This window comes from Corvus hawaiiensis, chromosome 19 (genome assembly GCF_020740725.1).
Source record: "Corvus hawaiiensis isolate bCorHaw1 chromosome 19, bCorHaw1.pri.cur, whole genome shotgun sequence".
NCBI classification, from domain to species: domain Eukaryota; kingdom Metazoa; phylum Chordata; class Aves; order Passeriformes; family Corvidae; genus Corvus; species Corvus hawaiiensis.
The window spans coordinates 10734694-10749920 of NC_063231.1; the positions used below are offsets into that span (position 1 = coordinate 10734694).

At 51.8% G+C, this 15227-nt stretch overlaps 3 protein-coding genes across 6 annotated transcripts in view; 2 read left to right on the forward strand and 1 right to left on the reverse strand.

Annotated features, from left to right (window-relative positions):
- The first annotated feature begins 49 nt into the window (after positions 1-49).
- On the forward strand, positions 50-2299 carry ADPRM (ADP-ribose/CDP-alcohol diphosphatase, manganese dependent). Its single transcript, XM_048323573.1, has 3 exons — positions 50-637; positions 1173-1289; positions 1642-2299. Exons 1-3 carry the CDS (start codon positions 85-87, stop codon positions 1926-1928), a joined length of 957 nt encoding a protein of 318 aa, XP_048179530.1. The 5' UTR covers positions 50-84; the 3' UTR covers positions 1929-2299.
- A 569-nt stretch (positions 2300-2868) lies between these two features.
- Positions 2869-7164, reverse strand: TMEM220 (transmembrane protein 220). 3 transcript variants are annotated; one of them, XM_048323575.1, is made up of 6 exons: positions 7077-7164; positions 6943-6972; positions 5933-5993; positions 4688-4811; positions 3771-3830; positions 2869-3481 (listed from the first exon to the last, which is right to left on the reverse strand). In XM_048323575.1, the coding sequence occupies exons 1-6, from the start codon at positions 7146-7148 to the stop codon at positions 3349-3351; spliced, it is 480 nt and encodes a 159-aa protein (XP_048179532.1). In that variant the 5' UTR covers positions 7149-7164; the 3' UTR covers positions 2869-3348. The 3 variants fall into 3 exon arrangements, with proteins under 3 accessions (XP_048179532.1, XP_048179533.1, XP_048179531.1); XM_048323576.1 differs by lacking the exons at positions 2869-3481; positions 3771-3830; positions 4688-4811; positions 5933-5993 and adding an exon at positions 6335-6813; XM_048323574.1 differs by lacking the exons at positions 2869-3481; positions 3771-3830; positions 4688-4811; positions 5933-5993 and having other exon boundaries at positions 6335-6972.
- A 4311-nt stretch (positions 7165-11475) lies between these two features.
- The window catches only part of MAP2K4 (mitogen-activated protein kinase kinase 4), a 76475-nt gene continuing 72723 nt past the window's right edge, over positions 11476-15227 (forward strand). Inside the window, exon 1 of one of the 2 annotated variants that reach the window (XM_048323591.1) lies at positions 11476-11647. In XM_048323591.1, coding sequence (XP_048179548.1) covers positions 11554-11647 — 94 coding nt within the window. In that variant the 5' untranslated portion in view covers positions 11476-11553. The remainder of the gene's footprint in view (positions 11648-15227) is intronic. The other variant, XM_048323592.1, reaches the window with a different exon arrangement.

Below are 15227 nucleotides of genomic sequence, written 5' to 3' on the forward strand. Positions count from 1 at the left end.
GGCCGCCCGGAGCCGCCACAGCCCCGCCGCCCCCGCCATGTTCCCGCTGCCCGCGCCGCCCCTTCCGCCCCGCCCGAGGCCGCCATGCAGGCGGCGCCGCGCGTCGCCTTCGGGGTTGTCGCCGACATCCAGTTCGTGGACGCGGAGGACGGGCACGACTTCGGTGGCTGCCGGCGGCGCTACTACCGGCACAGCCTGCGCTTGCTGCGGGAGGCGGTGCGGGCGTGGGCAGACGAGAGCCCGCCGATAGACTTTGTGCTGCAGCTGGGCGATAGCATCGACGGGCAGAACGTCCGGCGCGGCGAGGCCGAGAGCGCCTTGCAGCAGGTGCTGGCGGTCCTGGGGGAGCTGTCGGTGCCGGTGCACCACGCGTGGGGCAACCACGAGCTCTACAACTTCAGCCGGGCCCGGCTGGTGCACTCCGGGCTGTACAGCCGCCCCGCGGGGGGCTCGGAGGGGCCCCCGGACAGGGAGTGCCACGCCTATCACTGGAGCCCGGCCCCGCGGCTCCGCCTCATCGTGCTCGACACCTACGACGTGAGCACCCTGGGCACGGAGCCCGGCAGCCCCCGCTACCAGGAGTCCGTGCGGGTGCTGCGGGAGAAGAACCCCAATGATGACCTCAACAGCCCCGCAGGTACCTCCGGCTTGGCAGGGGCGCGGGCGGCCGAGCCCTCGCTGCCCGGAGCTCCCGGTGCTGACAGCGGGATGCCGAGGGCTCGAGCGTGTGCCTCATCGCTTCCGCCCTCCGCCGCCTCCCTGCCGTCCGTGCGGCTCTAGGCCGGCACAGGAGATGCTCCCCCGTACAGCTGGTGCTGCCCCGGTGCCTCTGGGCTGGGTCTGTGCTGTGCTTTGTGCCCCGCAGTGTCGGAACACCACGCAGCTGCTGGTGAAGCGGCTGTTGCAGAGCACCGAGTTGTGCCCGCCCTGTCCCATGCGGCGGGGGACACCCAGCAGTGGAAACCATGTTTGTGTAGTGTGACCAAAACTCCCGAAAACACTAACAGATAATCGTCTCCTTTGCGCAAGGAGGCTGGAGTTTTGATCCAAGAAATGCAAAAAAACCCCAAAAGGTTCTGAGAGTAAACCAACCATCAGCAGATTTACATAAGGCAAATAGAGGAGCCATGGGAGGTGTATACATTTGTGCCTAACCTTCTTCTTCGTTGCAGGGCTCAAAGAACCTCACTTTGTAGCGTTTAATGGAGGATTTAGCCAAGCCCAGCTGGACTGGTTCAATGAAGTCCTCAAGTTCTCTGATGAAAACCAAGAAAAAGTTATAATTATGGGTAGGTGGATATGGGGGGGGGAGAGTATTAGAGAATCAGAATGATTTGTGCTGGAAGGGCCCTGAAAACTAAATACCCTGAATACTATATACCCCCCTGTATTTGATGGGGGGTATATACTCCCATGGAAATATGTGGGAAAAAAAAGTTAGCTAGCCTGTGTATGTTAGCTGTGGAAAACATGTAGCAGCTCTTGTGGCCCTGGTGAGATGGAACCTGTGAAAGAGCAGAACAGCAACCATGCCTCACTCTGGGGTGAGCTTTCTGTACTCAGCTGGATGGCTGAACTTCCCTAGCAATGAGGCGAATTTGTTACAGCTTCTCTCTTATTTCCTTTCCCTCTGGACTGCAGGTCATGTGCCCATTCATCCGTATGCTTCAAACGGGGTTTGCCTGGCCTGGAATTACGAGGCTGCCCTGTCAGTCATACACTCGCACCGGTGCGTGGTCTGCGTCCTCGCAGGGCACCTGCATGACGGCGCCTACTGCCTGGACTCTCACGGAGTTCATCACCTCACCTTGGAGGGGGTGATCGAAACGCCACCAGAAAGCAACGCTTTTGGAACTATTTACGTCTATGAAGATAAAATGATACTAAAGGGAAGGGGCAGAATTCCCGACAGAGTTATGCATTTCTGAAATACGAGGCAAATATAGATTGCTCTTCTTCAGGAAGGCCTCGGACAAAAGCATAGGAGATTCAGCTGTTTGCTTTTAGAAAGCTGTGCATGGCTGATACTTAATTGCTTTAGCTCAGACATTTTTCTCTTGGATACGGAATTTTAGAAATTATGTTTCTGTAAGAAAATACTTGATTTCTTTCTGGAGAACAGAGAAGGCCAGTAACTGAAATAAAATATATTTGAGTACAGAATGTTGATGTGAAACACCCAATCCAGACTGGATTGTTACTGTGAAAAGATGCAAACCATATAACGAATACTGTTCAAAAAAAGCCCCACTGCTATTCTCTCAGCGAGCATTAAAGCATGCAGAGTTGTACCTGCCCAGCCACATCTCAATTTATTTCTTTTCTGTGAACACCACAGTAAGGTCTCATGTCTGGCAGAATACATCCACCGTGTAGCCTAATTCAGTCTTCCAACATTGCTTTAAAAGACTGAAGTAATCCTCAGAAAAAGCTAAGGAGAGTGGAGACCATCTGTGCTGCACCATGGAATGCTGCAGATACTTGGGCTGTGCTGTGTGTGCACAGCTGGGATCACCTGCAGCAGTGCCAAGAGAGCGAGCCCTGACACCGATCTAAAGAAAGGGAGTTGTGTGCTACACCTGGAGCTGTCCTGGCTCTGGCCCAGCCAGCTCCTGAGTCCAGTGTATCCACCTGTGCTTCCTTCCCTGGGATGAATAGTGGGGACATGCTTGCTGCTGCCTGGGTCCTGCTTTCCAAGAAAAATTAGGTGAGTGGCAGAGTTGTGACAGTGCCCACATCTGCTGGTGACAGGTTTGAATATGCATCTCCCAGAAAATAAAAGATACGGAGGCTTTCACTGAGTTTTCTTTAAAATATAGTGTTTATTACTCAGTAAAACCAGTGATTTTCAGTTAAAAATAGCAAAAATTATTTTTTCAGCTATATTCTACTTAGGACAGAAATACAGACTGCTCAATTTTCCAGGACGTCTGAAATGGATTATCCAGGCACATATTTGAAAGTTCCATGGTTGTAAATAGTAATTTATTAAAATATTTTTTGCTTTACTTGTCCCTTATGTTACAGAATGGTAGATTTCCCAAAGTATGAGGTGATTGGAGAGTGATCCAGGGATGTGATGATATCTTGAATATACCATTAGAGCACACATTGGATCAATGGTGCTTGGAAAATGTAAGCAGCAGCCAGCTGAACAGCGGTTTCCATAGAAAAATTCCCCACTCAGATTTGACAGTGTTCCTCAACATCTTACTAAATCTCAAGTAGCACTGCTGGAAGCAGCCAGGTGTTCTTTGGTCCTATCAAACTGACACTAACCTTTCATTAAGCACCAAAAACAAAGGCAAGTAAGGACAGCATAGTTACTGTAGTCTTTCTCCCACCCAATTAAATCACCGTTTTGCAGTGTGTTGGCCAAGATTCTCGCATGTCTTTGTTCACATAAATGTACAGCCACGAAACAAAGGGGAAGAGGGCAACAACGACTGCAGCAACCAAGTGAACTCCTCTCAGGGGACTCCTAGAATGGAAGAAATGCAACAGAGTTACTTCAAATCGCTGAATCTTTAAGGTTGAAAAAGACCTCCAGGATCATCAAGTCCAACCTTAGACTGTATACCACCATGCCCACTAAACCCCATTGTGCAGTGCCACATCCAGTTATTTTTTTGAACACTTCCAGGAATGGTGACTCCATCACCTCCCTGGGGAGCCTGTGCCAATGCTTGACCAAAATCAGCCATGTGTTTTCAAGGAGCTAGTCACTAAATGTGAACATGAGAATGGATTATAAAAAAGAGAAAACTTACTTTGCTGAACTGCGACAAAGACTCATCCATACTGTAATAATCACCAGACCAAACAATTCTCTAAAAAGCCAACCAAAAAACAGATCAGAAAATAATATAAACACATGTCTACGTTCAGGCAATACAAATTTTGCCTCCACAGCAGTTCTTCTTCTTCTCTAAAGGAGAAGAAGAACTACTTCAGTCATCTTCTTCTCCTTTGGAGAAGTTCAATATATTTTACTAGGATTATAATTACAAAGGTATTTACAAGAATTAACTTTGCTTCCCACCACAAATCTTCAAACAGACATGACAGCTAAACAGCTGCGGAAATTCCTGCCTCCACTTTTTGTTCTACTGCTGGACTTACATTCCGTAGCACATTTCTCTCATTAACATAGGCAAAGCAGGCACATTTCTCTCATTAACATAGAGCAAAGCAGCATCCCAGTTTTGTCATTAGGTGCAGAAGTAGCTGCCAGTACTTTGCAAGCACCTACTTTTTAGGCAACTCCTGAATGTCCAGGTGAGAAATTCTCCCTCCTTCTCAATCCCTAGCAGTTTCAAGGACTCAGCAGCCCATGCCAGATCAACATGCATTTGGTATTGCCTCAGAAGTTTTCAAAACATTAACTACCACTCCTACAGCTCCAGGAAAAGAGTACAAAGCTGTTTCACTGTGCTTGTGTCCTGGTCTCTGAAAGCCAGACCAAGTAAATCTAACTGCCACAATCAGGGAAGCAATGACTGTTGACTTCCCTGTGTCCAAGGAGTCACTGGTTTGGAGCATTAGGGTCCCTCCTCTTTGGTCTGATTCCTCTGGACCAATAGCACTCACTGCAACAGCCCAGAAATAAAGTTTTGGAAGGTGACATCAGAAGGAGATGGCCTGGTGAGCTGGATTCGGGCAGGGGCAAATAAAACCCACTGCTTACCTGCCTTCCTCTTCGTGAAAAATGTTTCCTTGGGCATAAGCAAACAAAGAGTAAGCCAAGGCAATGGTCCCAACAACACAGACCACAGAATGAAGGTCACAGAGGCTCCTCCAAACATCATTATCTGAGGAAAAAACCAGACTGTCAGCAACTATCATGAAGCATAAAGTAAACCCTAAGCATGTGTGTCTTCCAGAGACCTGAATGGCAAATACCCCTTGGTGAATTTACATAAACCTGCAGTTTAACAAAAGTTGTGCTATTCTAATCTTTATTTTCCACAGATCTTGACACAAGGAGAAACCTAACTGTGAGTTTAACATGCAGATTCCCTTAACCAGCCAAATGCCATTATGCCGCCTATCACACACACACAAACCTCCCCTGAAATGTGCAAAACCACAAGTGACCAACCCTCATGAGTTCTGAACTTAGGAATGCTGCCACTTTATATGCTTCAGGTAGCTGGAATGCTATTGACTGCAGCAGTGTAATTTGTGACAATACCACACACTCCTGAAGGTTTTCTCTTTTAAGTGTGATTTTAGTTTAGCCAGTGTAAGTATTCACCCAGAACAGATACAGTCACTTTGTGTATATAAAATGGCCTTATGTAAAATTATTTCCATTGAATTAAAATACAAAAATTTTAACCATGTTCTGAAGTCCTGAAACAAATCTGATCTGAATGATCCTCTGAACTGCCATTAGCCCCCACAGCAAACACCCTTGGAAACACAGCCTTTGAATGTTCTTACTGCTCCCATTGCTCTGTGGGGCAGCAGCAATACCTGGCACTGAACAAGACCTTTAGCACTTTCACGGGACTGTGCAAAGCTCAGCTGCTCTTGCATGAGGTAGATAAACAAAAACACAGATTTATAACAATGAAACAAATTGAATTAATGTGCTACGGTCAACACAGAGCCAGGTTCAGAGCATGCTCCCAGGCTTCTGCTCCAGTCGGGCTTTGAGCTGGAATCAGGGTGCAGGCCCATCCCAGCAGCTGGGCTTTCTGCAGGGCTCCTCTCCTCCCCTGCAGCATGTCCAGCCACCAGCACTAAAGCAATGACCAGCTTTTGCAGAAACAGATCCTGCAGCTTTTTGCCCTCAGAAGGTAGTAGGATGTGTTTCCACACAGCCCGATTTTAATCTGTGGTTTAATTAAAAAAAAAAAAAAGGCAAAACAACAACCTTTTGGGGGCAAAATTTGAGCAGAGACTGTTTTGCACACCAGTATCATACCTGTTACTGAAGGGTTGATGCTGACAAGCAGTGTCAGGGCAGCTGGCACTAAGTAGACAACCTGTTAATGACATATAAATCTACTCGGCAGCAAAACTTTGCAAGGTCAGGAAGCAGAAGTACCCACCCACAGCAGCACTTCCCCCCTTTACTGCAGTTTGTCAGAGGCACAGAGCAGATCCCAGTCCCTTGCCCTCCGGCATGCCCTGGTACTGCTAGTGCTCATCTTCACCATCATCACGCAAAATCCCCGGCCATGAGCCCAGAGCGAGCCCTTGTTCCTCCGCTCCTGGGTTACGGACCTGACCAACCACTGCAGAGCCCCTTCCCTGAATCCCGATCCTCCAGGGAAAGCACTGACGGGACAGGGTCCTCCCCGGCCCTGGGCTCCCCAAACTTTCCACCTGCGCTGGGGCGTTTTGCCCGCCTTTGGTGCCGCTGCCAGAGGCGCTCACGCACCCCAGGGCACGCAGGGGCAGCCCCTGCCCTGGAAGCAGCTCCTGTCACACACAGACCGTCCCCGTCTGCCCTCGGCTCCCAGCCCGGCGCACGGGGGCTGCTCCTGGGGCCGGGGGCTGCTCCTGGGGCCGAGGCAGGGCGGGCACAGGAGGGGGGTTCGCTCCCCGTTTCCCTTCGAGGCCCAGCTGAGCGGCAGAAGGCGGGTCCCGCTGGTGACTCAAGGCAAGCACAGGGCCACGGGCACAGGGGAGCGCCGGGTACGAGGAACGCGAGCAGCTCGGAGCGCTCTGCACAGGGAAGCGATGCTCTGCAGGGGCAGGTGCGGATCTAGGGTGAAGTAAGGCAGATCCTGGAAGCACGGTCGGATTCCAGCCGTCGCTGCAGTAGAGACATCGTTTTCCCGGCGTCTGCCCGCTCTTCAGCTGGAAGCCGGGAGCAGGTTTCCTTTGGCGGCTCCGGATCGGACGGGCGCAAGCAGAGAGGGGCTGGGGCCACCGGGACCTCCGGGGCAGGAGGAGCCGAAGGGCAAGGGAAGGGCGGCCCATACTCACCATCCACAGCCCCGCGTCGGGGTCGTTCACCTGCAGCGGGAGGCGTGCACTGAGACCCCACAGCCGCCGGCCCGGCCGAGGCCGCGCTCCGCAGGAGGGGAGCGGAGGGGACGGGAGGGAAGCCCCGGCCTCACCTGCACGGCGGCCGCCAGCCCGAAGAAGGCAGCCATGAAGACATTGCAAAGCCGCCACAGCCGCGCCGCCATGGCCGGGGCGGGCCGGGGGCGGGACAGAGGGGCGGGCCCCGGCCCCGATCCCGGCCCCGATCCCGATCCTGATCCCGATCCCGATCCTGATCCCGGCCCCGATCCCGATCCCGGCGCCGATGCCGATGCCGAGCCCAGCCCAGCGGGGCTGCCTGGGACGGGACGCTCAGCACAGCGATAATGCCAGGGAAGAGAGGCCCTGGCACAGGTTGCCCAGAGAAGCTGTGGCTGCCCCATCCCTGGAATTGTCCAAGGCCAAGGTTTGGCAATCCTATGAGTGATCAAAGTTCAGTGACACAAGAGCAAGGGAAGGCAAAAGGGCCCTCTGTCTCTCCTGAGGGTACCGTGGGAAGGAGGGATTGGTTTACCAGCTGTGGCGTTCTTTGCTGCTCTAATTCACAGAATATTCTGAGCTGGAAGGGACCCATAAAGATTATCGAGTCCAAGTCGATAAAATGGCCCACACGGGGATCAAACCCACAACCTTCATGTTAGCACCGTGCTCTGGCCAACTGAGCTAAATGGAATTCCAAAGCAATCAGGCTGTAACATGCCTTAGAAATAAAAAGATCTTTCAGTGTTGGGTGTGCTTACTGCAAAGGAAAGGTCGAGGCTGTCCGCTTTAAAGCTTTGCCAACTCTCCCGAGCACTTCCTCCAACCACCCGCTCCAGGGACACAGGAGACTTTATCGGCAGAAGGCAATACTGACTTCTCCCATGAGAGGGAGGCCAAGAACCTTTAATATCCTTGAGTAGAACTTGAGCTACTTGTTCCTCGATATTAGGCAAAACATCTTCTCTCCTTATGACTCTCTGGATCTCCTACTTACCCCATAGCAGTCCAAGCTTATCTTCACTTTGGCAACTCCACCTGTAAAGAACAGAGGCAGCAGGGATGGGCCCTGCAGCCAAGCTGTGATATTGAGAGCCAGGACATTTCCCAAGGGCCTGTACCAGAGATGTTACTACAACACTGGCATAGTCACCCATCGCAGGGACCCATTCCATAATGGCCCTCATCATTGTGTCATGAATGGTTATAGATTGGTTTAGGTTGGATCAAAAGTGATAAAAAGGCTCTGGGTGGGCAGGTGAAGGGTTTGGGGGCTTTGGTGTGTTCCTGGCCCCAGAACCCTGACTGCAATTCCAATAGGGACATCTGGGGATAAATGCATGGTTGCACAGCTGATATTGCCAAAAGGGCTCTGGGTTTAGCTGCCTTAACTGGTGGGTCAGGTGCCAGGAGCAGGGAAGGATGGGGCCCACCTTCCTGAGAATGGGAGCAGCCCCATATTCCCTGATTGACCAACTTCAGAGGACACATTTCTGAAGCAAAGGCAAACCCATCCCTGGGATTGTTTTTGCTCAAGGACCTGGGTGCACCAGGTGGGTAATGCAGAGGGACAGGAAAACATGATACATACCTCAAGGGGATTTGATGTTTGGGTGAGAACAGTCTGTAATGTTGAATTGCATGTGTAATATTGGTTGTTGAATGACAATGCCACAGTGTATCATAGCTACCATGGACTGCTCCAGATGCACCAGTCATGGACTAAATGAACTCAACAGACATCTTTGTGGAGATGGCCAGTGACTACTGAAATAATACCTGTGCTTGTGTAGAGTTATATGAATATACATGTGTATGTATGTAACATAGTTGGAAAGTATAAGATCCGGGCATGATGTAAATGGTACAGAATAAGGGGTGGATGATGTCCTGGTTGCAGAGAGAAGGGAACATCAGGAAAAAATGCTGACAAACCACTCTCATTTCCTGGTGTGGCACAAATTTTTAGGCATAAAGTGAAAAGTAACAGATGTCACATATGTTGACTTTAGGAAGGTTTTTAACACTGGCATTCCTGAGCCCTTCTTAAGAAGATAAAAGGGCATGGTGAGTGTAAAACTGGTGAGATCATTGTACCTCAAGTGCTAATTATCAGTGTTTGTCAAAATGGAAGGACATATTCAGGGAATTTTTGCAGGGGTCCATTCTGATGCCAGATATTTTTAATTACTTCAGTTAACAGCCTGGATGATTAACACCCATGACTGCCTTATTAAACCTGGTAATTACTCCAGGCTGTTGAGGACAGCAAAGACAACAGGATTCAGCACTTGATGGAGAAATGGCCTGCAATCTACAGGGCAATATTCAACAAGTACAACTTCCAGCATTACTTTTATGAGCAGTGAGCAACACAGGTTCAGATGAGGGAACTGTGTGGATGCAGTTTTCAAAAAAAACCTAAACCAAAAACCAACCAACCAACAACAACAAACCAGCAAAAAAAAAACCAAAAAAAAAACAAAAAAACCCCCCCACCAACCCAAAAACACCCTCCTCCCCCCCCAAAAAAAAAAGTGTCTATAGTGTAATGGAGAGCAAACTGAACACCAGCAATGGAAAAGGCAAATGCCATCCTGGAGCATGTGAGCTGTAGCCTGCAAGGCAAGCTGGGGTAGTATGCCTAGCTAGGGATGCTGTACTTCAAAAAATGCAGATGAACAAAGAAAACATCAAAGGAGGTCACTGAGGATGCTGAGAGGCATAGAAAACATGAAGAAAGGCTGAAGGAAATGAATTGATGTAATGTGTAGAAGAGAAAGCTGAGGCGAGGACAGGAAGGGAAACATTGCGGTTCAATGTTGCACATCATCAAGTGCCCAAGGGGTCATTTTAAAGGCCATGGCCATAGTGAACAGGGCAGGATATAAAAGATTTCAAATTAAAAATAAACCCTGCAGTTAGGCTTTTGGATGATGTTAGGATGTGCGCCAGAACAGATTGCTAGGGAATGGCACAACTGGAGGTCTTTAAGGGAAGGTTTCACAAACATGTCAGAATGGGTACTGTTGATCTTCCCAGACTTGCAGTGAGGGGAAAGTATGACTTTACCTAATTGTAAACAAACCACATGTAGGTGGCACAAAGCAGAAGTGGAAGTCAGCTTGTGCCAGTGTTTGCCAGTGGGCACTGGGTTTCTGCATCATAGCCTGTGGGGTGCCAACCCTGGACCTGCACTCAGGGGTTAATGCAGAAGAGAAGGCTTAAGCAAAACAGAGACGAGAAAGAAGAGATGTGGGATTAGGGAGGGGAGCAGTTCTGAGCTCTTCTCCCACTTCCTGACAAAGGTGAGCTCAGCAGAGTGTGAGTTGCTCCCTGCAGAGCAGGGTTTGGGCAGAAGGCTTTTTCAGGGGCTTTTTCAACCTTTCTCCCGGACCCCCCTGCCCCCAACGGAGCAGGGAAACCAGAAGACTCAGAAGACTCTAGAATGGAAGAAGATACTTTCCTAAGTTCAAAACATATGAGGAAAGAAAAATCTTGCCTTAATATGCGGCAAGAGGAATCAATATGAGCTGAACTGGGAGAGAAAGAAGAAAAAATCAAGGCAGGTTGGGGAGGCAGCTCCTGCCCCAACCTCCTCCCGCACTGCACTTGCACAAAGGATGGTGGTTTGCAGTTCCTGGAGGCACTTCCAGTGTGTGTTCAGGGCTGTATTATCACCTCCACAGTGGCCTGGGCAACGGAGCAGCAGGGAAAGAGTCCTCATACTTCTAACGCGTGGGACATCCAGCTCTTACCTCAGCCCATCTCCATTCATAAAGGGGGTCACTATTATTTCTGTTACAAAGATGAGGGCACAAGACCTCCTGTAGGCGAAGGGACTCCCCTCCGTCATGCAGCAGGCTGGAGAGAGCCCACGGCTCTGGGGAAACCATTTCACTTCTCTAATTCACAGTATGTGCTGCCCCTACGACTAGGAGTGTAGGTTTGCTGGAGTTAAGAGGAATGGTCAGAAACCATGTGCTGGCATGAACAGCAGTGGCCAAGAGCAGAAGGAAAATGAGAGGGAGGCCGATGGTGGCAGGAAGAGGCTCATGCCCTGGGTATCCGGGAAAGCACGGCAAGGAGTTATGCCCTGTGGTCTCGGGGGAGTCAGGAGAAGTTTGCAAGGGGCTGTCTGTGTGGGAGAGGTCCTAACCCTAGGGTGAAGATGAGAAATGCGATAAAGCTGCTCGGGCCGACTGCCGGCCCCCGAAGGGCCTCCCCGGCCACACGGACGTGAGATAGGACAGCAGATGTCCGGGCGGCCCCGGCGGAAGGGCTGGCGGGGCCGAGCGCAGTGCGGGGTCCCCTGACAGGCTGCGGGCGATGCCCCCCGGCCCGAGGGAGCGGGAGCGAAGCGGAGCCGCAGGACCGCCCGGGGATGTCCCGTCCCCCCGCGGGAGGCAGCGCCGCCCCCTCCCCGCCGCAGCGGTGCCGCAGGCGCGGGGCCCCGGCGGGGAGGGGTTTCGCGGCCCCAGCCGGGGGCGGACGGGCGGCGGGGCCGTGTGTCCTGCCCTGCCGGGGAGGGCCCTGCGCAGCGCCGCCGCCGCTGCTCCCGCTCCGCGCACAATGGCGACTCCCAGCCCCAGCGGCGGCTCCGGGGGGAGCGGGAGCGGGCCCGGCCCGGGCGCCGCCAGCAGCAGCAGCAGCAGCAGCATGCAGGGTAAGCACCGCCGGCCCGGGCAGCGCCGGACCTCGCCGAGCCGGGCCGGAGCCGCCGCGGGTCTCGCCCTGCCCGGGCCGTGGGGACCCCTGGGCGCTGCCGGCTCGCGCCCCCCGCGCTGGGCCGCGGCTGTGGAGCGGCGCTGCCCGTGGGAAGCCCCGGCTCGGCCCGGCCCTGGCGGCCCCGCTCCGGGCCTGCCCCGCTGGCGGCCCGGCCGCGCCCGGCGCGCTCGGCGGGAGGAAGCGCGGCCCTGGCCCTGCCCGCCGGGGCTGCCGGGGCTCAGGGCCTGCCCGGAGCTCGGCCCCGGCCGCTGGGACAAAGGCTGGGCTGGACGCGGCTCCGGCCTCTCCCGGCCGGGGACGGTTCTGCGGCCGCTCCGGGTGACCAGTGCAGGCCGCGGCTGCAGCAGCATCCCTGGGGGCCCCGGCCGGAGCGAAGTGCGCCGGGAGCGGCCCATGCCCGCAGGAGCCCCGCGGTGCGGCCGAGGAGCGGCGGCGGCCGGGCCGGGGCTGCGGCACGACGGCACTGCCCCGGCCAGCCGCGGGCTCCCCCGGTCCTCCGCCTCCAGTATATGCTTTTCTCAAGACAAACGTTTCAGTAAAATCAGTTCAACGCGAACTTGCGGTTCAGTTTCGTTCCGTTCCGATGGAAATTTACAGTGCTGCAGCGGGTCGTGTTGGTTCCCACCGGCACTTGTTGATGGTTGAGCAGCCTTGCAAAAACGGTGGATATTTGTTTTTCAGAAAGGCCTCAGCAAACCCTTTGAGTTTCTCTTTTAAAGTTAGACCACTGAAAAATACTCTTTGGTTGAGCAACATTTTAGGCCTTATTAGGCTGAGGTGGCACAGTGCTGGTTTGTTTTTTTTTTTAAGTTAAATACAGGGATGGTAATATTAAAGAAGCAGTTTGCCTTGTTTTGGGAGCAGGAAAAAGGAAAGGTTACTCTCTCTGTGACAGAAGTGCAGGTACTGTCATGAAATAATGTTTGTCACGTTTATTTGCTCTATTCTGTGTTCTGTCTTCCTGGTATGGACTGTGCTGAGACTGGTGGGGACTTCTTTGGGCAAAGAACTGATGGTTAAACTGAAGAATTTGGTATACTTGGAGTAAAAAGGTGAATTTTGGCTCCTTGTAGCTTCTACCTCATGAAGGATTACGTTTTGGGCCTTGTCAAGGTAGTATTATCCATCTTTCAAAAACCAGAGTCCCAGACCTTGTGAATGAAATGCATGGGTTAAAAGCTTGACCATGATATGCCAAAGCAGTACTGATTAAATAAGAACTAGCCTTGTAGTCCAGTTACAGCCCTCGATGTTGCCCCTTGTATTTCTACCTGACCCATTTTTCATATTTGAGTCGTTCCTTTGAATCGCCTGTGTCTCCAAGGCTGAGAGTTGGTTTTGCACCCTGGCACCTGTGATGCCACGTGGGCTCGTGGTGATGTAGCATCTGCACGCTCTCTCCAGTGGAGGAAGGGCAGTTGGTTCTGCTGTAGGTGGTTTAAAGTGGCTGTTTAAATATGGATTCAGGACTATGGGCCAGTGTGATGATGCCCAAATGCTGGTGGTTTTTCCTAAGGTAACAGATGAGTGTTTAGGTGTCCCAGGAGGAGTTGCGTGTGGGATCCTGGATGGGCTCTGGAGCAGCAGATTGCTGTGGCTGTGATGGTTCCTGGAACCTGCAATAAACTCTGTCCCAGAAGGACCAGTGCTGCCACACCACCTGCATGGGCTCTGGGTGCGGTGGGAAGGGGCTGGACGTGGCTGCAGGTGGTGTGCAGGCTGCTGGGGCAGATCTGGCTGCTCTCCAAGATGCACAGTGGCCTTGCCCACAACATGTGTTCCTGCTGATGCCAAGGCAAGCTGAGTTGAACAAAGAAAACCTGACAAAAGTGGCGAGTGTTTCAAAGTTGGGGATGCCCAGCTTGTGGTGGGGCTGGGCAGGCATTGGAGCAAGGGAGGTGCAGGAATTCATTGCTGGGTGGGGAGAAGAGTAGGTGGGACTGTGTCGGTGTTGATTTAATTGGCTTAAACAGCATGACAAGGTGGAGCAGGGAAGTCATTAAGCTGGAAAAAAGTAATTATATTAAAAAAAAAAGTTCTGCTCAGTTAATTTTCAGCCAGAAACGCTCTGACCTGGGTTGTGCAACTGCTGCTGTGACGGAGGTGGCAGTGGGAGAGGATGGAACTCTCATGCCAAGGGACTGTGACAGTGCTCCCCTGGACAGCAGTCTGTTGCTTTTGGAGACCCTGCCCGGAGGCCATGCACTTGGGCAAGCTCACCTGGGGAGAGAGTCCCTTGCAGGGGATTTCTGTTTTGGTGTCAAGGCCAGCAGTTTTATAAGGAGTGTCAGCTGTCACAGCATTCATCAGGGTCTGGGGATACGGCAGAGTTGTGAGGATGGTGGTACAGGGGAGAAGTCTTCAGAGAAATTGAGGCCCATCACATTGATGTCTGGGGCAAGGGTAGCACATCCAGAAGGTCTCTGCAAGCCACCCAGTTTTGGTTTTCATTCTGTATCCTACGCCATTTTTGATACACACAGGCTAAAGTCCTGCAGGTGACAGTACAGAGGTGAAGGGACACTGCCCTGTCCATGTGCTGGGCTCACTGTGCAGCCATGACCCTCAAGCCTGCTGGTCAAGCAAGGGGTTGCTTCAGGCCTTCTCACCTTATTGTTCTGCGTTGCCCCAGCTTCAAGCTCATGTCTTCTTTTGGCTGCCTGGGTCAGCTGCCCATGCCAAAGGACCTGGAGCTTCACTTGTTCCCAAAGAGTCTCCTGGCCAGTGCAGTTCATGGTGCTGTGTTCAAGGTAAAGCTTGGAAACAAAGGAGAGCTGGGCTTCTGAGTATTAAAACAGATCCTATTCTATAATTTTTTAAATGTCTGCTGCATGCACACTGAAGTGTGTCCAGATGTTGGTGACTGCTGGCCTGAAGAGTTGTTGTCCTTCTTACTCATGTGTAATGTTAAAGTTCAGGAACAGTCTTGAATATTTAGTGTCCTGGATGTTTTGTGGAGGAAACAGATTCTGCGGGAAGTAGGATACCTTTGACAGTGATTTAAGGAAAAAACAGCACCCAAATGATAATTGGAGCAATTTTGTGTTTCTCTCATTGCCAAAATTAGTAATAGTCATTACTGCTACCATTATTCAGAAGGTGATCATTTGAAGAATTGTGGTATGAAATCTAGAAATGTAGTTAATTCTAAGGCATAGGGAGAATTTTAATTCTAATTACAACCTGTGGAGTCACTCATCCTAACTACAGTGCCAGACAGGAACTGGAACCGCTTATAACTGATTGTTATGGAATCAGCTCAGCTGCATTGGGCATTCAGGAAGACTGGAGGCAACTGGGACTTTTCCAAATACTCACTGCCTGGTGTGCTCTGGTGTCTTTAAAAGGCAGACAGAGCTACTGTATATGTCTTCTCAGAGTGTACATGATGGCTCAGATATGCTGGGTGGGATTTCCTGACCAGTTCAACCAGAATTTGGGATTCTCAGTTCCCTTCGCGTGTGTGTGTGGTCCTGTTTGCTCCCTCACTGATGTCCTTGCCCTCTTCACCCAACTCC